At 41.1% G+C, this 24,661-nt stretch overlaps 1 protein-coding gene across 1 annotated transcript in view; it reads left to right on the top strand.

Annotated features, from left to right (window-relative positions):
• Nucleotides 1-24,661, top strand: part of FRAS1 (Fraser extracellular matrix complex subunit 1) — a 467,475-nt gene that overhangs the window by 187,091 nt on the left and 255,723 nt on the right. Inside the window, exons 5-9 of the mRNA XM_060147971.1 lie at nt 11,270-11,429; nt 13,163-13,296; nt 21,453-21,536; nt 23,217-23,318; nt 23,843-24,034. Coding sequence (XP_060003954.1) covers nt 11,270-11,429; nt 13,163-13,296; nt 21,453-21,536; nt 23,217-23,318; nt 23,843-24,034 — 672 coding nt within the window. The remainder of the gene's footprint in view (nt 1-11,269; nt 11,430-13,162; nt 13,297-21,452; nt 21,537-23,216; nt 23,319-23,842; nt 24,035-24,661) is intronic.

Genomic DNA, 24,661 nt, shown 5'->3' with positions numbered 1-24,661 from the left:
GATTCAGTCTGCAATATGTAGGGTGGTGGAAACTTCACACGCCACACAAGAGGATCCCTTGTGAAATGTAAAGTGCTGAGGGGCAGATTGGTGACGGAATTAATGCCAGTTCATAATGGTTGGAACAGGTGTGTGGTTCAAGGTCAAAAACCTCAAACTGAATCTTTCAAGTGAAAGAGCCCTAGGATCCAAAATGAGGCCAGGATCTGGGGGAACAACAGACATCTCAAATAAGAGGTGGTTCCAGGGACATGAGACGTCAGAGTTCAATGACTCTTTGCATGGCCGCTCTAATGACACTTGTCATTTGCTTGCTTGTGTTATGTTCGTGCACACATGCAGTCTTCTTATCTTGAATTAAGATTTCTGAGAACATTGACACTATTTTGTCTACCTTCATAGTGAGCCTCCTTGCCTCCCACCTAACCTGGTGAACTTTTCCCAGAGTAGGTGCTCAATAAACATCACGACTCAAACAATGAGTAAATCCCTTCTCCAGCTTATCCATGTCCTTGTCCCAAGGGCATGTTGGTCTCAGACCAACTAACCTGTGTGGCGGGCAGTTCAGGGACCACAGATCTGCTGATGGGTTAATTAGAAATCCGCTTGGTCTCCTACTTTTTCTGGAAGAGTTTAGAAAGTCCTTCTTCTCCCTGCCTCCCTTGCAGTTCACCCCTTTGGCTCTGACACAGTCCATGGGAAGCTCTAAACTGGGTAAGATCATGCCCATGCCTTGTTTTCCCATATGCAACTTTCAGAATGTACTCCCCTGAGAGTGTATAATTATATTTCTGGTACTTGATGTAACTGAGAAAATGGCTGAATTTCAGGAATTGTAGGGGGTTTTTTTTCTTTTTTTTTTTCTTTTTTTTTGCGGTACGCGGACCTCTCACTGCTGTGGCCTCTCCTGTTGCGGAGCACAGGCTCCGGACGCGCAGGCTCAGCGGCCATGGCTCACGGGCCCAGCCGCTCCGCGGCATGTGGGATCCTCCTGGACCGGGGCACGAACCCGCGTCCCCTGCATCGGCAGGCGGACCCCCAACCACTGAGCCACCAGGGAAGCCCAGGAATTGTAGTTTGAAGGGAAAAAACTCTCCAGTGGTCTACTTCTTCAAGCAGAAACAGAAGAATGATTCTTTTTTTAAGTTGAGACAAAATCCTCGAATTTTAGTCTTAATAAAGTGAAACCGATCATGTTTCTTGTCTTCCTGTTCTTCTTTCCTCTCTTTCTTCACCTTTTTAGATTCTTGCCAAATGTTTCTTAATATTATTCATTTCCTTGAGTGGATTAAATGCTTGTCTGGGTTGGGTCTGAATCTCCCCTTGTCCCTTGCATCGCTAGGTTTTTTCCTGAATCTTGGAGCCTTTTCTGTTTTGCGCCCTTGGCTTGCTTGGGAAGCAGTTTCCAGAGCACCTTCCTCTCCTGCCGAACAGCGGTAATCCTCTCTCCTTAGCCTCTGGCTTGCATCCCATAGGACGAGTTATGGAGACTCTGTCCCGGTAGTTATGAAATAGTCGGGTGCTTTAAGAGCTTTGGAATGGTGAAGTGGAAGCTTTCCCCTCAAAGAGAGATTTAGAAGAGGCTTTAGGATAGAGCAAGTGTGGTGGGCGGGGCATCTGTTAAAGTGATGCTGTCCGCAGAGAATGAAGTTGAAGAGAAGGAAAGTCAAAGGTGGGTTGAGCTCAGGACAGCATGGAGAGGCCACCTTTAATGAAACAGCCTCGCCTCATGAGGGGACCTCTTTTGCTGGCATTGTGGGCAGCACCTTGTACAGCTGACATTCCAGCAAGTCAAGTCCCCACATCTTCTCTGGAGTGAGGAAAACACCTGAGCCTTTTGGCTGACCAGGTTATGTAAGTTTCGCGTGGGCTTATTACAGCCAGCATTTGGGTGACTATTTCGTCCATGACCTCCCAAAGCTATCCTTTCAAATTAGCTTTTGGATCTCTGCCCAGCCTTGCCAACCAGTTAGGGAGACAAGCCTGAAATACGTTTTCCTAAAGAGTGTTGGAATGCGTTTTCCCTGTTCTTTTCCCCACAAATTAGCCTGTGAAAGGGAGGAGAAAGGACCTTTAACCCCTTTCTTTTCCTCTTTACTAACTTAATCTCAGCACCAGATAATGTCATGTCTTAGAAGATGGTGCTTGGAGATTCACTGAAAAAGAAAGTGGCAGGTGGTAATGCCCTAGTGCCCGCGTCCGATCGGGCGTGTGGAGGGAGAGGTCTGCTTGCTTTGCCTGTCTGTGAGGCTGAAAGGAGAATTAATTTATGCGTGTGAGACAAGAACTGAATACTGAATTCTGCAGCCTTGTTCTCTTCAAAGTAGAGGATGTAATTACAATATGCATGGAACATCCCCAGGTTTTTAGTATTCTGGATCTATAACATCATAACAGGAACAAATTATAGGAAGAAAAATTATTTTTTTGTTCTGTCATTAAGCCAGGCAAATACTTTATGAGCTTATCTTTCCTTTGGACAGCCCAAGCCGACTTGTTATTTGGCTATGCAGAAGAATATATATAAGATATGATCTGCAGAATGTGCTTTCGGCCAGTGTCAAAATCACAGGTTTTCAAAAGGTATTAATGGTATTAAGATGGCACAGCTACAACACAGGTCTTGTGGGAGCGTTGTTTTGTGTATGTATTATTTCTTGATTTTTACAGAGCTTTCTTTGCTTGTTACAGTGCTCATAAAAAATACAGCTTTTGTAAATGAGTATAGAAAACACTGTGAAATTAAAAAGTATCTACCTGTCATCTATCTATCTATCTATCTATCTATCAGCATGTACCAAACCCCTTGATCTCTGGTCTCCCTCTGCTGAGAGAGGTGTCACTGATTTAGGGATAAGAGTAGGAGATGAAAATGAAGGGGACTCATGTGACTTTTCTCTAAGAGAGAGGTGAGAATACTTCCTTTCCATCATCCTGTGCACTTTGGATCACTGTCTGGGCTTCTGTGGCTTTGACATCTAGAGTGGAGTCTCCCTGACGAATGTTCTTTGTTATTCCCATAATTCTCAAGCTTATTGTGAAGGGAGAATCCCTTGCTTAATTTTATGTCTCTTGAGTCAGATAATAGATTCACATCATTAGAGAGCTTGAAGGTACCGAAGAGATTAGTTAATACAGCCCTCTCATTTTACAGTTGAGAAAACTTTGGTGATTGACAAGTTATTATAATTAATTTTTGTGGCCTCATCTGAGAGTTGGTATGATTGCAAATGTTTAAGAAATGACAGTTAGTGTTTCTCAGTAGTGACAAAAACAAGCTCTTGTTTTAATGAAATGTCTAGATGTTTAGAAGCAATCTCCTAACTTTTAATAAAGACATTCACTTCAAGTTGTTTTTTAAGCAGCTTTCAAATTTTACTTTATTTAAGATATGCAAATGATTCATTAGATATTTTAAACAGTACTTTGCTCTCTGATGACTAAAGTGAATATTTGTTTATTGGTGAAAATTTGGAAAATAGAAAAGTATTCAAGCAGAAAAAAATCCACTAGTAATCTCCAAGCTATGAAAACCACTATTGCTTCCTCAGGTTTTTTTTTGTTGTGGCGGGCGGCTGGCAGTGAATATGGGTGGATAGATAGATAGATAGATAGAGAAATATGTTTTTACATAATTGTAATTATACTATGTATACAGTTTATATCTTGCTTTTTTATAAAACATTATGTTGTAAATAGTTCCCCAGCATACTCTTGGAGAACATGATTTCCTATTATTAGGCACTTGGGTAGCTTGCAATATTCACGAAAACATTTCCAATTTCACTATGAAGAACAATGAGATGGAATTCCTTGTATTGAAACTTTTTGGTGTGTCATTGATCATTTTCTCCAGATAACTTCTTAAACGTGAAATTAGTAGGTCAAAGCATCTAAAGATTTTGAGTATTGAAGCTGTGACATCTGTGGTCATTAAAATTCAATTTTAAGTTGTCTGTGTCTAATGATAAACCCCAGTGGGACCATCATGGATAGTATAGCTTTTTTTCGGGTCTGATTACCTAGGGTAGGCCCCACCTGGCTGAGTTGTTCCAGGTGCTATCATGAGAGAAGGCTCTGTGTAGAATTCCACTCCATTGCAGCTTCACTAACAATAGCTACTATGAATTTTAAACACTTTCCATATCTGATATTAAAAGATATTATCAAATTTTATTTTAAATAATATTTCTTTGCAGTTAATAAAGTTGAATATTCCATAAGCTTGTTGCTGTTTTTTTCCATTGGGATTTGTTTTTCTTTTTCTTTAAATTGAGTTATAGTTGACTTACAATATAATGTTAGTTTCAGGTACACAGCATAGTGATTCAATATTTTTATACATCATGAAATGATCACCACTATGAGTCTAGCTACCATCTGTTATCATACAAAGTTATTACAATATTACTGACTATAGTCTCCATGCTGTACATTACGTCCCCATGAGTTATTTATTTTATAACTGGAAGTTTGTACCTCTTAGTCCCCTTCACCTATTTCACCCCCACATATCCCCTCCGCTCTGATAACCACCTGCTTGTTCTCTGTATCTGAGCCTGTTTTCGTTTGGTTTTGTTTATTCTTTTGTTTTGTTTTTTAGATTCCATATATAAGTGAAGTCATACAATATTTGTCTTTCTCTGTCAGACTTATTTCACTAAGCATAATATCCTCTAGGTCCATCCATGTTTTTGCAAATGGCAAAATTTCATTTTTTATGGCTGAGTAATATTCCTTTGTGTGTGTGTGTGTGTGTGTGTGTGTGTGTGTGTGTGTGTGTGTGTGACATCTTCTTTATCCATTCATCTCTTGATGGACACTAGGTTGCTTCCATATCTTGGCTATTACAAATAATGTTCCAGTGAACATTGGGGTGCATATATCTTTTTGAATTAGTGTTTTTGTTTTCTTCAGATAAATACCCAGAAGTGGAATTACTAGATCATATGGTAGTTCTATTTTTAATTTTTCCTCAAAAATTAAATCTGCATACTATTTTCCAAGTGACTATATCAATTTACATTCCCACCAACATTACATGTGGGTTCCCTTTTCTTAACATCCTTGCCAACACTTGTTATTTCTTGTCTTTTTGATAATAGCCATTCTGACAGGTATGAGGTGATATCTCACTGTGGTTTTGATTTGTATTTCCCTGATAACTAGTGGTGACTAGTGATGTTGAACATCTTTTCGTGGTCCTGTTGGCCATCTTTATGTCATCTTTGGAAAAATGAATATTCACATCCTCTGCCCATTTTTTAATTGGACTTTTTTTTTATTGAGTTGTATGTGTTCTTTTTATATTTTGGATATTAACCCCTTACAGATGTATCATTTGCAAATATTTTGTCCCATTCAGTGGGCTGCCTTTTCATTTTGTGGAGGTTTCCTTCACTGTGCAAAAGCTTTTTAGTTTGATGTAGCCGCATTTGTTTATTTTTGCTTTTGTTTCCCTTGCCTGAGGAGACAGAACAAAAAAAATATTGCTAAGACCCATGTCAAAGAGCGTACAACCTATGTTTTCTTCTAGGAGTTTTATGATTTCAGGTCTTATATTTAAGTCTCTAATCCATTTTGAGTTTATTTTTGTATATGGTATAAGAAAATGGTATAGTTTCATTCTTTTACATGTAGCTGTTGAGTTTTTCCAGCATCACTTATTGAAGAGGTCATCCTTTCTCTATTGTATATTCTTGCCTTCTTTGTTGTAGATTAATTGGCCACGAGTGGTGACCTTATTTCTGGGCTCTCTATTCTGTTCCACTGACCTATGTGTCTGTTTTTATGCCAGCCCCATATTGTTTTGATTACTATAGCTTTGTAGTATAGTTTGAAATCAGGGAGTGTGATACTGCCAGCTTTGTTCTTCTTACTCAATTTGGCTTCAGCTATTTGGAGTCTTTTGTGGTTCCACAAATTTTAGAACTATTTGTTACAGTTCTGTGAGAAATACCGTGAGTATTTTAATAGAGATTGAGTTGAATCTGTAGATTACTTTGGGTAATATGAACATTCTAACAATATTAATTCTTCCATAGCATGAGCACAGCATACCTTTCCATTTCTCTTTCAATTTTTTTCATTGATGTCTTTTAGTTTTTAGAGTACAAGACATTCACTTCCTTAGTTAAATTTATTCCTAGGTATTTTATTCTTTTTGATGCAATTGTAAATTGGATTGTTTTCTTTATTATTATGTAATGACCACATGTATTTTTTTATTATAGTCTTTGTTTTAAAGTCTGTTTTGTCTGATCAGAGTAGTGTTACTCCAGCTTTCTTTTCATTTCCATTTGCATGGAATATCTTTTTCTATTCTTTCCCTTTCAGGTTATGTGTGTTTTTAGATCTGAAGTGAGTCTCTTGAATGCAGCATATAAATGGGTCTTTTTTTTTTAATCTATTCACTCTATATCTTTTGATTGAAGCATTTATTCCATTTACATTTAAAGTGATTATTGGTAAGTATGTACTTGTTGCTGTTTAGTTAATTGTTTTCTGGTTATTTTGGGTACTTCTTTGTTCCTTTCTTCTTCTTTTAGTCTCTTCCCTTGTAGTTTGATTATTTTCTTTTTATTTTTTGTGTATCTATTGTAGATTTTTGGTTTGTGGTTACATTAAGGTTCATATATATTGATAGATATATATATGTATATGTGTATATATGTGTATATATATATATATGTGTATATATATATGTATATATATATCTGTTGGTTTTAAGCTGATAGTTACTTAAGTTTGAACACATTCTAAAAGCACTACATTTGTAGTCCCCTCCACATGTTTTATGTTTTTAATGTCATATTTTACATCTTTTTACTTTGTATATTCCTTAACCACTAATTGTAGTTTTAGTTGATTTTACAATTTTTGCTTTTCAAATTTTACTTGCTTTTTCAATAGTTGATCCATTAGCTTTACTATATATTTTCCTTCACCAGTGAGATTTTTTTTTGTTCATATATTTTCATATTTCTAGTTATGACCTTTTCTTCTCCGCTTAAAGAAGACCCTTTAACACTTCTTGTAAGGTCAGTTTAGTGGTGATGAAATCTTAGTTTTTGCTTGTCTGGGAAGCTCTTTATCTTGCCTTCAATTCCGAATGATAGCCTTACTGGGCAGAGTATTCTTGGTTATAAGTTTTTTTTCCTTTCAGCACTTTAAATATATCATTCTACTCCCTTATGGCCTGCAAAGTTTCTGCTGAAAAATCAGTTGATAGCCTTATGGGATTTCCCTTGAATATTATGCATAGTATTCCTCTTGCTGCCTTTGAAATTCTCTCTCTGTCTTTTGCCTTATTAATCATGATGTGTCTTGGTGTGGATCTCTTTGGGTTCATCTTCTTTGGGACTATTTCCTTCCCCATGTTAGGGAAGTTTACAGCCATTATTTCTTTAAATAAGTTTTCTGCCCCTTTCTTTCTCTCTCCTCCTTCTGAGATCCTGATAATGCAAATGTTTGTATGCTTGATGTTGCCTCAGAGGTTCCTTAAACTATCCTCATTTTTAAAAATTCTTTTTTTTTCTTTGTGCTGTAATGATTGGGTGATTTCCATTAGTCTGTCTTCCATGTTGCTTATATATTCTTCTGTAACATCTAATCTGCTCTTGATTCCCTCCAGCATATTTTTCCTTTTAATTATTGTATTCTTCAGTTCTGATTGTTTCTTTTTTTATATTTTCTATCTCTTTGTTGAAGTTTTCCCTGTGTTCTACCATTCTTCTCCTAATTTCTATAAGCATCTTTATAACCATTGCTTTGAATTCTTTATTAGGTAAATTACTTATCTTTATTTCATTGGAGTTGTTTTTCCTGGGTTTGCTTCTGTGAATTAGGTGAAACAGTTATCTCTCCTGGTCTTAAAGGTGTGGCCTTGTGTAGAGTTCTTCCTATGTAGATTTTGTGTGCCAGGTGGCCTTGGCAGTTGTGGCTGGAGCAGGATGGCAGGGGTGGGTTTTAGGGTATGTCAGTCAGGGCTGGGGCCTCCCTGGCAAGATGCCTGGAACTGAAGTGGACGCTGGCCAAGGCTTTCCTGAGCTGGATTGGGGTTGCTACCTTGGTGGCATGGCTAGAGGTGGAGTGGGCACAGGCTGGACGGTGTGCTGGGGCCACCTTTGCAGCCAGCTAGAGGGCCAGGTTCTTTTCAAACCACTGCCTCTGTGCTGGGACTCAGAGAGAGTGAGTTTGTGCATAAGCCCTTTAAGAGGGGAGTCTTGGTTTCCTATAACTCTCTGGCTTCCCCCAATGTAAGTCCCACAGGTTTTCAAATCCAGTTATGGGGTCTCATCTTCCTGGTGCAGGTCTCAGGGCTGTGGTGCCCAATGTGGGGCTGGAACTCCTTACTTCTTAGGGAGGTCCTCTAAGTTTGTGATATTCATTCGGCTTTTGAGTTTCCTGCCAGGGGTATGGGTCACCTCCTACCCATCTCAATGAGGTGGTTTTTTTATATCCTTAATTATAGAAGAGCTGTTCTGCAAGTCTGCAGGTTGTTCTTAGAGAGAGTTGTTCTATATGTAGTTGTAATTTTGGTGCATCCATGGGAGGAGGTGAGCTCAGAATCTTCCTACTCTACCATCTTGATCTTGCCTCCAGTCTTTTCTTATTGCTTGTAAATGATTTTATATAGTAGAATATAATTCTAATTAATATAATTTGCAGTTTTTAAAAATCGGTTTGTCATTTGCCTTTAAAATTTTTTTATAATGTATATTCGACAGACTTTTAAAATTTTAACTCATCAGAACCTATTAATTTTTCTCTTACAATCTCTTCCTTTGCTTTTATGCTTAGACCTTCAAAGCATAAAGGTCCATTGCCTGCTATCTTTTATTAGCCAATAGTTTATTAGCAAGTTGTGGACTTGCCCATGTATATGCTACACTAAATTTGAAATTTTATATTTAATTATAGAAGAAGTAAAAATTGATAGGAGAGGACTTGGCCTTGGCATCCAAGTTTGTTGCCGTGATCACAGTCAGCACATAGGTGTGAAAAGGAGTAGGAAGACCATGGACTCATGCAGTGGAGAGAAGGGAGAGGATTGAGCACCTCCTACCTGCCACTCCCCTTGCTGGCTCTTTCACAACTGCCTCGTTTAACCTTTACAATAACCAAGTGCACAAGATATCGTCCTACCATTTAAGTTTTCTAGACCAGGAAGCTGAAATCTAGAAAGATGACATCACACTCATAGTCCCCAAGTCAGGGAGGGCTGAACTTGGATCTGAGAACATGCATGCATCCAAGGAAATCCGTGGTTCATCCAACTCAGTGCATTCCTTGCATTTCTGCCCTCTCGTACTCCCAGTAAGTCCACCTAAAGAAAGTAATTTTCAGGATGGTAAGGTGAGGACTTGGTTCCCAAATAACTGGGTGACTGTGACTACCTATTACTATTATTGTTACAATAATAGCGCAGGTTATTAGTAATTCCAAAACGTCAGCCTTGGCATACTTGCAACCTGGCAGCGATTTGCAGAAGAAAGGGGCAGTGACTTGTTTAAGTAAGACAGAGTCCTTTTGTGTTTGAGAGAGGTGAATAATTATTCTGGATGCTGGCTTGAGGAGAAGCAAGAGGATGTTTATTTTCTATGCTTCTCAGTGATACAGTTGAAATCCCCAGATTATATTTAGGTGACTGAGCACTGGGTGTGTGTGACGTTTTTAATAGAAGTCTATATATGATTTGTGCTGAATCAGGTATCATCATATGCTACATTTAATAGAGGCAAAGGAATACGATATTTAAGAAAATGTTATAAGAGGAAAACTTTATGGATTAAGCTCATTTTTTTTTTTTTTTTTTTTTTTGCTGTACGCGGGCCTCTCACTGCTGTGGCCTCTCCCGCCGCGGAGCACAGGCTCCAAACGCGCAGGCTCAGCGGCCATGGCTCACGGGCCCAGCCACTCCGCGGCATGTGGAATCTTCCCGGACCGGGGCACAAACCTGTGTCCCCTGCATTGGCAGGCGGACTCTCAACCACTGCGCCACCAGGGAAGCCCTAAGCTCATTTTTTTTTTCATACATTTTTTAAAAGGCCACCACCATTCTACTCTGCCATTGAGAACATAACGTATTTTGACAGCTACTTCCCCAAGCAATCAACATACTTGCAGCTTTTTACCTTCAGGGTTTACCCCTGCCCTCACTCTGCATCACATCTGAGAGTGGCCCATTTAGATACTTTTGGTGCTTAGTAAATCATATAACTCAAAACATAGATCTGTTAGATCACCGATACAGTGCCAGCTTTGGGAATGTCGTATCCCAGCCTAAAGTGGGCTAGGGACATTCTGTGTATGTAGATGGACACCCTCGCCAGGAATGAGTTTGCTCTACAATTTGGACCAGCTGCCTCCTGCTGGCTATGACAGGTTCCCTGGGACCATAAGATCACTGGAACGGGAGAGAGAGAAAGAGGGGTGGGGGAAGGGAGAGAGAGAGAGAGAGAGAACACAAATATGGGAACTCATCAGGGTAAAAAGTAAAGGCCAAAAAAAAAAAAAAGAAGCATAATACAGAGTGGGAGCTATATTGAAAATAATATAACTACTATAAAGAATTCAGTAGATATACATGTATGTGTGCATATTTTACTTTGGTCTGCATAGGATGTTTTAAATGATGGGATTGGGGTCATTTTTATTTTATTTTTGTGCTTCTCTGAAATTTTCAAATGTAAAATTTTAGGGATAAAAAAGGAAAACACAACTCAATTTTAAAATTGGTCTCTGCACAGACCTACTGGAGAACGGACTTGAGGATATGGGGAGGGGGAAGGGTGAGCTGTGACAAAGTGAGGGAGAGGCATGGACATATATACACTAACAAACGTAAGGTAGATAGCTAGTGGGAAGCAGCCGCATAGCACAGGGATATCAGCTCCGTGCTTTGTGACCGTCTGGAGGGGTGGGATAGGGAGGGTGGGAGGGAGGGAGACGCAAGAGGGAAGAGATATGGGAACGTATGTATATGTATAACTGATTCACTTTGTTATAAAGCAGAAACTAACACACCATTGTAAAGCAATTATACCCCAATAAAGATGTTAAAAAAAATAAAATAATAAAATAAAATTGGTCTCTGACTTGGAATATTGCAAACACTGGTCTCAGCCTTGCAAGCCTAGAGCCTTCTTCCATCTCTCCAGAGCTCCATCCTTCATTTGTTTAAGAGAAGGCTTGTTTCTGTTTGGTCAGATGAAAGCCTATATTCTGACAATAATTTTCTTGTCTTTTTTTTCCCCCTAACTCACAGCATGGAACAGAGTGGGCCTCCTCCCCATGCACTGTGTGCTCTTGCACTCATGGGGAAGTCCGATGCACCTCCCGACCGTGCCCACCACTCTTGTGTGGACACCAGGAGCTGGAATTCATCCCTGAAGGAAGCTGCTGCCCAGTCTGTGTGGGCCCCGGGAGTGAGTATGAGCTTGTAGAGAGAGAGACCCTCTTTGCCTTTGAGGTTTACCTGGTGACATCCCAACTCTTCTCTTTCTTGCTCAGTGTGGTACAAAGATCCGTAGCCCCATTCCTTATTGGAACGGAGATGTAGCCTTGCACGTGGCAGAAGCAATGTTGCAGAGACTGAGCTCCATTCCAAACTTGAGATTCTGAGACTCTCTGATTTATTATTTTGCCTTGGCCAGATGCAATCCCTCTGTGTTCATAGCTCCTAAGAAGGAAAGGGAGGAAGGACAAGACCCTTTGCTGTGGTTGCATAAGGCCAAGGTATTAATAGTTCCTCCTGCCTCTCGGTGGAGAGAAGAACGAACAAATCACTTCTCCATCATGTAGTAACACTACCACTAATTCTGCTGGCTGGTCTTTCAGTTGACATAACATCTTTCTCCACAACACACCAAGTAGGAAGCAGGTATTTCATTTGTCTTTATGGCCTCTTCGCTGTGGAGATTATGCCTGCCTGCAAACCAAGGCATGGCTCAGCAAGCGAGGGACATGCTTCCAGGCCCTCTCCTTAGAATCCGTGCTTGGACCACGTACCCTTTTATTACGTTTTAGGGATATATGTCCCTTTTCATTTTTATAATTAAGTAGTGTTTACTTCACGGTAAATACGAATTATTGTCATTTCTGTATTATATTCTCTCCTGGAGTATAATAGCTAAAATTACTCTTTTTAACTAGCACCTGGAAGCTACACTCTATCCTTGCCTTTTCCTTTTAAAAAGACCTCTGGTTTCTTTCTGATCCCCAGTTATTCCATTCCTGGTGACTGTTTACCCTGGAGAACCCTTCTGGGGATTCAAAAGTATGGTTAGGAAAGGATGAAAGTAGAATGCATTCCTCATGCATTTCAGATGTCATCCACCAGAAAAGGGCGGGCAGCTGCTTTGGGCCAAATAACCCTACAAGTAAAAATACTCCAACAACAGAGTTTAGGGATAGGGTAGAGAGTGGGCTGTCTGGGTTTGTGGGCTCCTTTCTTACATTTTAGGGTGCTTTCTTGTTGGCTGTCCATGAGAAAGATCTATTGGGAGCATTTTGCCTGGAGAGATTAGAGGATCAGCCAGCACCAACTCCATACTTTACTGGGCGCATAATAAAAATGCAGGGCCCTTTGTTCAAAAAGCAGGGGGAAAAAGCTTTTATTTTCTTCCATGGCTTTTGCAACCTGTCCTGTTTTTAATTTATTATTCATGTCACACTCCCTAAGGCACGGGGATATTTGCTGGGTGGGTAAGACCCCCCCCACAGGTGCCCCGAGTCCCCCCGCTACTTGGTGCTTAGGGTACATGCACTCCCCAGCCACCCACACCCAGGTCCCTGCTATGGTTGGAGGGTGGCAGCTTTCACTGGGCATGGATTTGGGGTCAGGCTCCTGAGAACCCAGAAGGCAAGGAGGCAACGGGGAGGTAGGGCCATGCATGAGTGAGACCCCAAACCCCTAGCACATGCTACCTGTCACACATGCTACCTGTCGCACCAGACTTCACTTATGAAACTCAGAGAGAAAGTTAAGAACTCCATACAGTGACTGCAGAGCAATACCCCAAGCACGGGGCTCCGTTGTTTGCACTGCGCCCCTGAGCACAGGGCCCTGTGTGACTGCACTGGCCACACAAGCATGCAGTCAGCTCTGGGATCAGCAAGTGCAATCCCCCCAGTAATCCTTATTGCTCTGACTTTCCAGAACCCTGTTCCTACGAAGGCCGTGTGTTTCAGGATGGGGAGGACTGGCCATTGAGTCAGTGCGCCAAGTGTGTGTGTAGAAACGGGGTCGCCCAGTGCTTCGCAGCTCAGTGTCATCCTCTGTTTTGTAACCAGGTAAGGAAGGCAGCCTCAGAATGGATCCTTCACAGGCTGTTAACTTCACTGTTCAGGAACTTGGAGTCTCTTCTGAGATTTTGTCAGGCAGACCTCGGAAGTACTGAGAACAAGAAGCAAAGGCGGTTTTATTTTCCTTATACTTTTAGAGACCACCCCTGAGAGATTTCTTTTACCCTTAGATGCTACAGATAGGTCTAATTACCAGCCATTTAGGCTAATTGTTACATAATGAAACTGAGCCTTCAGGGTACACATAAAGAAGCCTGCCAAACTCTAGTTGCAGATGTTCCAAAAATGTGAAGCTGAACATCTGGAAAATTCAGTAAGATGATCAGGGTTGTTATTGTTTTTCAATGCATAGGTATAGTCTGCTTTTTAAAGATGTATGCATGTCTTTGAACCTGATTATCCAGATGTGCCTTATTTAATTTTTATTAGATAATGATTCAAATTATGAAAGGATTTTCTCCAGGGAGGTTTAAAATAGGGGGACCTTGTTCTTCATTTAAAGCTGGTCTGATTTTCACAACATTAGGCTCTTCACACAGATTTACAATAGAAAATCAATTGCAAATAAATTTGGTGTACATTGTATTTTATAGTTTTTTCTTCTTCCAGTAGCTCCTATGGATGTTTCTTAGCGGTTGACAGATAACCATGAAAGGAGTTTGCCTCCAGTTGAAAAATAGCTCATTTTTCGATCTAAGAAAAAGCTGGAAGCCAACATTCAGTTGATACAGAGCAGTACTTTGTGTCAAATAAAACAAAATCAATAACATGGCATACTGTGACAATTGGGCAATATTTTTAAAGGCAGACAAAAGGCAATTAGGCAAGAAATGCTAAATGCCAAATAAAGGGAAAATGTATCAATTTAAAGACTAGATTGTATTACCCACACTACAGCAACTACTGCACACATGTCACACCTCTCAATTCATCACAAAGTCTTGTCCTAGCTTTCAGATTACAAATGAGTTTCATGGTAGAGTTGCATAATATCTTACATTCAGAAGATATTGTAGTGTTGGGGCATTTTGATTCACACATTCCAGGCTTTAGTCCCCTTGTGTAAGAAGGTTAATTAAACAGTTTGCCACCATTACAATAAGGGAGGTGGGAGGATGGATAGAGGAAACACTCCATTGTGAATCTTCTGCTTTAAGTCTTTAAAAACTTAACCCTGAGTGCATATCAGAGGTTAGCTTGTAATAATTGAAAGTACTGGTTCCCATTCTAAAAAAACGTTAAAGATAAATTCTGGCTTCAAACAGTACTCACTTATAGTTTGCATTGTTTAACTTAAAAAGATGAAATTTGTTGCTGTACTTTAGAGCTAATTGCTATGCAAGCATTCTGAAATCTTGGAAATAGATTGATCTTAATCACTCTTGCATCAAGTCTATAGTTTTGCCTTGACATTAAAAAAGACCCAACTGGGCTTCCCTGGTGGCGCAGTGGTTGAGAGTCCGCCTGCCAATGCAGGGGACGCGGGTTCGTGCCCCGGTCCAGGAAGATCCCACATGCCGCGGAGCGGCTGGGAGAAGCCACAACAGCGAGGGGCCCGCGTACCGCAAAAAAAAAAAAAAAAAAAAAAAAAAAAAAAAATACCCAACTGTCAGACTATTTAAACCATTTTTCTTGATTTAATATCACTATTAACCATTGGGTGTTCTGATGATATAAAGAGGTGCTGTAGAATTAGCACCTTTGTTGGAAACATTCTCACCGCCACCATCTGCCCATCACCATCCCCACACTGGGGGCATATATTATGTGCTAATCATTAATTTTAAGAGCTTTTAATTTGCGTAACAACACTGTGAAGTAGGAACTATTATTATCATCCCACGTTATAGTAGATAAAACTGAGATACAGAGTTTAAATAATTTGCTCAAGGTACCACAGTTATGAACTGTCATTGCTTCTAACCTAGGCAGTTATACATGACAACCTCAACAGACCACACCTGACATATTTTTAACCATTACACTGTATCGCCTCCCAAAATGATGAGTTACATATCATTTATGTATAATAATAATCACAAAACAATAGTTGCTCACATCATTGAGCATGATTGCAAGCCTTTTATATGTGTTAATTCATTCATTTTTTAAAACTCATTCATTTAAATAAAACACAAGCTCATCAGAAGAAATGCATTTCCAGGTGTTGAGCTTTAGAAAAATTTGATTTTTAATATAAATTTTTTTTTTTTTTGCGGTACGCGGGCCTTTCACTGTTGTGGCCTCTCCCGTTGCGGAGCACAGGCTCCGGACGCGCAGGCTCAGCGACCATGGCTCACGGGCCCAGCCGCTCCGCGGCATGTGGGATCTTCCTGGACTGGGGCACAAACCCGCACCCTCTGCATCGGCAGGTGGACTCTCAACCACTGTGCCACCAGGGAAGCCCATAAGGTGTTTTTTAAATTGTAAAAGGAATCTGTATTCCTTAAGGAAAGTTTTCAAAAAGCGGAAAAGCAGAGAAGGAAATGATCTTCCATATTTCCACCATTCCAAAAGATCACAATAGAATTTCTTTTGGAATTCATTCCAATTTTTTTGGTAGGCAAATGTGGATATATTTGTTTGCATAGTTATAATCAGATGTTAGGAATTAGTGATCATCTCTGACAAAAGGAGAAATTCCTGTGTTCAAATAAGGGGTTGCTCCCTTAGTGTGTGATGTAAATTCATGCTGAAATTGCTTGCCTTCAGCTTCTGTCCAGATGCCTTGTGAACAGAGCCCTAGACCATCCACATTTTTGTAGGCTCATTAAAATGTTCAGTCTGATGAGAGTTCTTCCTGATACTATTATCACCAATTTTTTTAAATACATCTTTATTGGAGTATAATTGCTTCACAGTACCTTGTTAGTTTCTGTTGCACAACAAAGCGAATCAGCCATATGTATACACATGTCCCCATATCCCCTCCCTCTTGAGCCTCCCTCCTATCCTCCCTATCCCACCCTTCTAGGTCATCGCAAAGCACAGAGCCCATCTCCCTGTGCTATGCTGCAGCTTCCCACCAGCCAACTATTTTACATTCGGTAGTGTATATATACGTCGATGCTACTCTCACTTTGCCCCAGCTTCGCCCTCCCACCCCATGTCATCAAGTCCATTCTCTATGTCTACCTCTTTATTCCTGCCCTGCAACTAGGTTCATCAGTACCATATTTTTTTAGATTCCATATATATGTGTTAGCATATGGTATTTGTCTTTCTCTTCATGACTTACTTCACTCTGTATGACAGACTCTAGGTGCATCCACCTCACTACAAATAACTCAATTTCATTTCTTTTTATGGCTGAGTAATATTCCATTGTATACATGTGCCACGTCTTCTTCATCCATTCATCTGTTGATGGACAGTTAGGTTGGTTCCATGTCCTGGCTATTGTAAATAGTGCTGCAGTGAACATTGTGGTGCATGTCTCTCTTTGAATTATGGTTTTCTCAGGGTATATATATGCCCAGTAGTGGGATTGCTGGGTCATATGGTAGTTCCATTTTTAGTTTTTTAAGGAACCTCCATACTGTTCTCCATAGTGGCTGTACCAATTCACATTCCCACCAACAGTGCAAGAGGGTTTCCTTTTCACCACACCCTCTCCAGCATTTATTGTTTCTAGCTTTTTTGATAATGGCCGTTCTGGCTGGCATGAGGTGATACCTCATTGTATTTTTGATTTGCATTTCTCTAATAATTAGTGATGTTGAGCATCTTTTCATGTGCCTCTTGGCCATCTGTATATCTTCCTTGGTGAAATGTCTATTTAGGTCTTCTGCCCGTTTTTTGACTGGATTGTTTGTTTTTTTGATATTGAGCTCCACGAGCTGTTTGTATATTTTGGAGATTAATCCTTTGTCTGTTGTTTCATTTGCAAATATTTTCTCCCATCAGTTCTTTTAATACTACAATTTTCCCATTCCCAATATTGGTTAATCTAAGTGAATTGAACTTCATCTTCAGAGATTTTTTAAAAAGATAAAAATTGGTATGTCTTCTGAGCCACTAAGTGTTTGAGAATTATTTTCTATTTTGCCTACATTCATGAAAGACAATTTGTAGGGGTCTACAATTTAAGGAGATTATAATCTTTTCCCGTATCAACCCTGTAAACTCTGTTCCATTAAATTCTGGAATTTAGTGCCGTGGAGGAGTCTGAGGTTTTTCTGCTTTCTATTCTGTTACATTCAGCTAGGTTACTCTGTTGAATTCTTGCAGGATGTTTCTTCATCTTTATATTTAAAACATTTTCCCAGGATATTTCCAAGTGAGGTGTCTTTCCACATAGTTTGCCTAGAATACTGTGAAGCCGTTTCAGTCTATATTCCAGGTGTGAAATGTTTTCTTTAGTTACGGCTTTGATTAGTCATGTCTGTTCCAATTTTTCTCATTTCTTCAGAAACACCTATGATTCTTAGATTGCTCCCCTGCCTTGGTCACTTTCTCTCTCATCATTTTCACTTTTGTGTCTTTCCTCTTCATTATGGAGAGAGCTTCTTGAGTTTGTGTTTACTGCCTCCAGTATAGATTTTAATTTGATGATTTTCCTTTAATTTTCTTTTAATTCGTCCTTATTTCTCCTATCACTGGTTCATCTTTTTTTAACCCCAATGCTTTTTCTTTCTTTATCGCTTCTTCCTTCTATTTAATAAAGACTGCATTTTCTTCTATCTTACTGAAGTTGCAAAATGGCTTTTAAATCTTTTATTTTAGATCCTGCAGTACTTAGTTTTCAGAAATCTGTTCTTTCTGTGCATCTTCAGAATGTTATTACTTTCTATTGCTCTTTCGAGTTTTTCCCCCAAGTTCTTTTCTTTCTGTTTACTCAGCCTTGGTCAAGAGAAATCTGTCCATACCCAGTGCTTGAAAGCTGCAAGGGTAAGCAGCCTGCCCTTGGCTAATTCCCTTTCTTGGATCCATTGCCAGGTGCTAAGAAAGGTGTGTGTTTCCTCAACCAAGGGTCTGGCAGGTTTTCATGTAGTGTAGCTCTGTTGTACTGAGATCAGATATTTTTCTCTCTCCACTGCCCAACCCTCTTGCATTTTGAATTCATGAAATGTAAAACTGTAATCCCCAATTTGCAAGGGTTCTCGCCATGTTTCTCAGTGACTCTGTACTTTACATTTGGGTGTCTTCTTCCCACTTTTCATCACTTCCTCCACCTCCCCCAACACACATACTTCCCACTCTTTTTGTTTTGTTTTCCTTTTTTTTTTTTTTTTTTTTTTTTTTACATTATGGGCTCTGATTAGGTAGAAAGACATCGAGGGAGTTGAAAGGCCAGGATGGCACTCTAATGGCTTCAAACTGCAGTGGCCGCACACTGAGGGGACAAACCCATGTTGTGTTTGATATTGGAAGGCAGAGAGTTGGGAAGAAATGATGGTTCTTATTTCTGTTTTGGTTTATAAAGCAAAGAAAGGCCACAGAAAGTCTTATGGCCAGTGGGACTTCCTCGGCAATGGTAGGAGGTTGGCTGTTCTACTTTTTGGTGGTAGAATTTTCATCTCATTTTTATACTTTCAGAGGTGTTACAGGACAAGATATTTTGTCAAGAGCTGTGAGCCATAACATACTATAAACGTTGTCATAAGTATTTTTATTTAAGGAATATGGAAAACCATAATTCAATCAGTTGACCCTCGAGCAACGTGGTTCGAAATATGTGGGTCCACTTATATATGGATTTTTTTCAATAGTAAATAGTACAGTACTACACGATCCATGGTTGGTTGAATCCACGGATGCGGAACCACAGACGTGGAGGAACCGTGGATACCTAGGGCTGACTATAAATTATATTCGGATTTTCAGCTGTGTGGAGGTCAGCTCCCCTAACCTCTGCATCGTTCAAGGGTCAACTGTATATCCTTAATGGTGGTCCTACCCGAAATTGTAATGACATTAATCTTACTTTATTTTGGCATTGAACTCCTGTGATTACTGAGGGTACCATATTAGACACGGGGTTGGCAAACTTCTGTAAAGAGCCAGATAGTGAACATTTGCAGCTTTGTGTGCCATATAGTTGGAACAGCTTCTCAACTCTGCCATTATAGCACGAAAACACCCATAGATAATACGTACATGAATGGATGTGGCTGCATTCCAGTCAAAGTTTACGGAGATCGGTGGTGGGCTGGATTTGGTCATCAGTCCCTAGCGTACTAGCCCCTGGGTAGTCTGTAGGTTTGGAAGGGCAAATCTACGAAGACCAGAATAATAGGATTCAAGTGTATGATAGCCACAAAAATGTACAGCTAAAACGCCTTTCCCGTTTCTCTAACCCACTTTGCTGCTCACCTTCTTCTCACTTGCCTCTCCAGTCCTGCTTATAAAACACCAGCCCAGATGGGGTCTCAATTCTCAGTCAGGAAGTTCTCTCACGTAATGGGATATTTTCTCTTTAAATGCTTTTCCTCCCTGCCCTTTTTGGGCTCTGTTTGTTAAGAAAGGTTTTGTTTCTGTCAATGAAATACATAATTATTGCCAGTAAGAATCGGAAACTTGATTTTCCTGTACCAGCCTCTACACAGGTAGTTATCTGCCACCCATACCTCCCACTCTCCAGTTGACTCTGCCCCTGTCCTTGGGTTTACTCCATGCTGGTTAAGATAGATTCATACTACCTCTATATTTCTGTTCAAGATTTGCGATCATGACATTTGTCCCCTGTTTACTTAACGTTGTAAACGTTCATTGTTTCCTTCCATAAACTTACTGAATAGTGAGTATGACATCAGATATACCTTTATTTTTACTTCCTTACTGAAATTTCATTAAACTCAAGAGTTCTGAGGTCAAGAAATGCTCAATGACTTCAACGCATGTCCAGTTTTCACATACTCTATTAAACATCAATGGTCATAATATTTTTACAGAATTATAAAGAAATAAGGTAACCTAAAGCAGAGAAAACAGTTGTCATGTGAATTCCAGTGATTCAGGTGTTTGAAATAAATTCCTATTAGATAGGAATGCATTAATCTAGCTGATCATATATAATTGGGTTAAAAAAGCCACTAAAGCATGACTGGAACTTTCCATGAAAAATTAAGGTTACTTGACACCCCCCTACACACATGCCCCAAAGTACACCAGCCTTCTTTTCTTGCCGAGGGAATTCCACAGCAAACCATGATAATAAAATCTCATTCTCTGCTTTTTGTAAGAGAAAGTGCAGCTAACTGTTCAGGAGGTATCTTCTGTATAAGATCTACCACTTCTTAGTCACTGAAACTCGGTTTATTCTAATCCTCCTTCTCTTGGCTTTAATTTGCCTACCTTCCTTCCATTCAAAAGGCTGTGGTGAGGTCAAAGTGAGAAGCTGATTCTTTGGCATTAACGAGGAGATTGTTGCTGTGAAAATTCTTAGGGCAGTGGTGACAAAGGGTCTAATATTCTGGGGGTGCAGGTGGTAGAGCTGAAACTGTAGGAATAAGGCGGTAGGGGTTCTTTGGGCATTCAGTGTTTGTCACCCACATTTCTCTGCACTGGCTTATTCCTAGATATCTAGGGGCATGACTGATTTTTTTTCATGTTAAGGACCTCCTAATGCGTATATATAAACGTGTGGATTCCCATAAAGATGCAAAAGAATAGTGAGGTAGTTTATCAAGGGAGGGATACCTTCACTTTGAGATTAGCAGTGACTCAGCAGGAGGGTAAATGTTCTTAAGTGTTGAATGGTTGGTGCCTGAAGTCCCTCTGCCAACCATTTACTATTACCAGGTCAGCTCTGTGACCTCGGACAAGTCACACAACCTCTCTGATCTTTAATTTTCTTGTTTGTGAAGGCGGGATAAGAGCATCTACTTTACAGGGTCACGTAAAACACTTAAAACAGTACCTGGCAAACACGAAGTACTATTATTATTGTTATTAGTTGTGCTTTTGTTTGTTCTTAGAAGTGGATGGGACTTGAGGAATGTGCAAACTTCTTAAGAGTCACACGGCCCTGAAAAGTGCTCATTCTTATCAAAGCACCAGGTGACTAATAAATATTAAACGAGAGGAAATTGCTCTTTCTGGAGGCTTGAGGCACATGATTGAGTTGGCTGTGAGTGAAATTTTCCTCCTGTTGTGGATTTTATTAATACTGCCTTTTGATGGACTGTTCTTGGGGTGTCAAGGATGAAACTGTGGTCCGAGTCCCTGGGAAATGTTGCCCACAGTGCTCTTTGCGATCCTGCTCTGCAGCTGGCCGAGTTTACGAGGTAAGCTTTGATGTGCCCCATGTAGGTGTTTTGACATCCATTCTTACACATCTGCCCTCTGCCCTTCTAACCACCATCCCTCCCCCACCCACATCTGACTCTTTGCCAGGATTAGTAACTCAGTTCGTAAACGGCTTTTTTCTTCTCTTCATGGGAAGCCTTTGTGAAAAAATTAAATCGGACGGGATTAGAAATACAAAAGAATGTGCTGGCAGGCGGTACCTGGTTCATGAACCTTGGTGAACTTACTGTTCACACATCTTGAAGGGAAAAAAGACTGTCATTGGTTACTGTCAGTTCACACTTATGTTGGAGGCTCTGGGAATGTCTGCCTGCTTTGGTTGGCTTTTATGCACTGATATCCAGAGACAGTGTCCCCCTGCCTTACAGTGGGACCGGGAGCATGGGAGTGGAAGGTGAGAGAGGGAAAAGGGCAAGAAGCTGGGGGGGGTGGACCCTGAAAACTTGAAAGTACTATTGGGGCAGTCTAGCTAACTACCCAACACATAGTAGGTACTAAATAAAAGTAAGTGCAACAAGTTGAATGAATGAATGTTCTGACTTGGGAGTGCCTAGCTGAGCCAAAAGAAGGTTACATTATTCGAAAGCAAAGAATATATAAAAAATTAACCCATCTGCTTCCCTTGTTTGCCGGTCATTCTAAGGAAAACCAAATAGAAATTGGGATTTTTGACTCTCAGTAGAGAATCTGGAACTGAGTATTAGGGGATGGATGACACAAATTCTAGATGGGTCCCTTGAAGTGTAAATGAAAATAACTAATGGGGAAAGGATTTTTGTATATATTAGATCTGTGCTGTCCAATACAGTAGCCACATATGTGCTAGATTAATTTCTTCTGGAAGAGAGAGCCTCTATACCTGTTGTGGTGTCCTTGGCTGCAAGCAACAGAAATGCTCCTCTAAAAGTAGCTAAAATGAAACATTTATTATCTCATGAAACAGGAAGCCCAGAGGTGGGACAGTTGCAGGGTTGATCAATCCAGGTCTCAATGACGTTGTCAAGGATTTTCACTCTTCTGATCTTTCCACCCTGCCGTCCTCAGCATGTTGGCATTTGCTTTCTGTCTTGTCACCTCATGCCCCAGTGTGGCTTCCACAGCTTCAGGCAGCTTGTCCTCAACCAATCATGACTAAAGCCTGGTGGAAGAAAGGGGTGGGCTTTTATTCTTTTATGGGGGAGAAGAGTCTTTTCCTCAACCTCTACTGCTCTAGCACACTTCCCCTGAGGTCCCCTCCGTTGGGACTGGGACCAAGTCTGTGCACTGGCTGCAAGGGAAGCTGGGAACGTGAGTGTGTAGCAGTGAGAACTGGGTCTCCCAGCAAAGAAGAGCTAAAGAACGACCATCGAGTAGCCAACAAACAGGGTCTTCCTATTAATCTTGATGTTCCAGGCCCTCTGTGTCTGGCAGAGAGCAGGCCCTCAAGGCATCTGTGGAATGAATATAGTTGGATGCAAACGAATCCCAAGTTCTCTTTGGACATGTATTGACTTTTTTTCTTAGAGCCTCTTGCTGCCTAGATGATATTATTTCTCAGGACTACATTCGATATGGCTCAATTAAAAACTATGATAAAAAATTGTGTCATGTGCCTTGTGTTTCTACTTGATATATGTGACATTTGATTTTCCACTTTTTCGTTTCTTTTCTTCACTCAGCATGGTGAGCAGTGGAGTGAAAATGCCTGCACCACGTGTATATGTGACCGGGGGGAGGTCAGGTGCCACAAACAGGCCTGCCCTCCGTTAAGATGCGAAAAGGTATTTGAGAGTGTGTAGCTTGATTTTTGAACCTTTATTCGGGGTCACTTAGGAAATGCATCTCTTAGTCCAGTGTGTCCTTTGAGGGAATCAAAAGTTTTTATGGGGCTTCCCTGGTGGCGCAGTGGTTGAGAGTCCGCCTGCCGATGCAGGGGACGCGGGTTCGTGCCCCGGTCCGGGAGGATCCCACGTGCTGCGGAGCGATTGTGCCCGTGGGCCGTGGCCGCTGAGCCTGCGCGTCCAGAGCCTGTGCTCTGCAACGGGAGAGGCCACAACAGTGAGAGGCCCGCGTACTGCAAAAAAAAAAAAAAAAAAAAAAAAGTTTTTATGATGCTCGGAAGCAGGAAGGACCTGCTTCCCAGGAAGGAGGGGGAGGGGGAGGGGAACGTGCCTCAGCTGGGTTAGGTGGGGGAAGAAAACAGCACACAGAGTTGGTGTTTTATGTCCTTCTGCCCCATCAGGTCGGATGTTTTCGCGCCCTCCTGACCCCTGCCCTTTCCCTGCCGTTCTCTCTGTTTCCTCAGGGTCAGAGGAGGGCTCAGCGTCATGGCCGATGCTGCGAGGACTGTGTGTCTCCTGCCGGAAGCTGCTCGCATGGGGGGCTTGTGCGGTACCAGGATGAAATATGGAAGGGCTCGGCCTGTGAGTTCTGCACGTGTGACCGTGGCCAAGTGACCTGCCGGACTGGGGAGTGTGCCAAAGTGGAGTGTGCCCAGGTAAGAAACGAAGGCATCTCTGTTTGGACTGTAAGGCTGTCTCCAGCGGGATGGGTGGTCCCTCACCTGTCCCTTCCCTCTCGGCAGCAGAGGGGACGACCAGGTTGAGCGATCAATTTCAAGGAGGCTTTTAGCATGAGGCTTCTGTGGTGCAAAGTAAATGCCACTCTTTGTTTAGACTGATTTGGAGCAGCCTCCTGGAGCTTTTAGCTCTCAGTGCATCTGGTCAGATGGGAAGCCCTGAGCCAGAGACATGGACTGGAAGGGATGACATGGGACATTAGCCTATCAGTCAGCACAGCTGGGCCTCACTGCTGGTGGCCGCCCAGCTCGCTCTGGCTGTGAAACAGAGTCCGCAGGTGCTCCGGTGGCCCGGCTTCTGTTGCAGGCCCCGCTGGCAGCGTTTAGCAGAAAGGAGAGCCAACACCTAGAGGCGGCTCCTGTGAATCCATCGGGAAAGAAAATGAAATGTGTTTTTGTCATTGTTTTTGTTTTAAAGAGACAGGGAGGGAGACCTCATAAATAATTAACTCTGTTGACCTCTGTTGACTTCTGCTGTCTGCAGAATTTCTAGAATCTTCTAACAAAGTAGCCTCTGTTTGGACTATAGCTGTATACTGTGGGGAG

This window comes from Lagenorhynchus albirostris, chromosome 4, assembly GCF_949774975.1.
Source record: "Lagenorhynchus albirostris chromosome 4, mLagAlb1.1, whole genome shotgun sequence".
Lineage (NCBI taxonomy): Eukaryota > Metazoa > Chordata > Mammalia > Artiodactyla > Delphinidae > Lagenorhynchus > Lagenorhynchus albirostris.
This window is presented reverse-complemented; position numbering and strand designations above follow the sequence as displayed.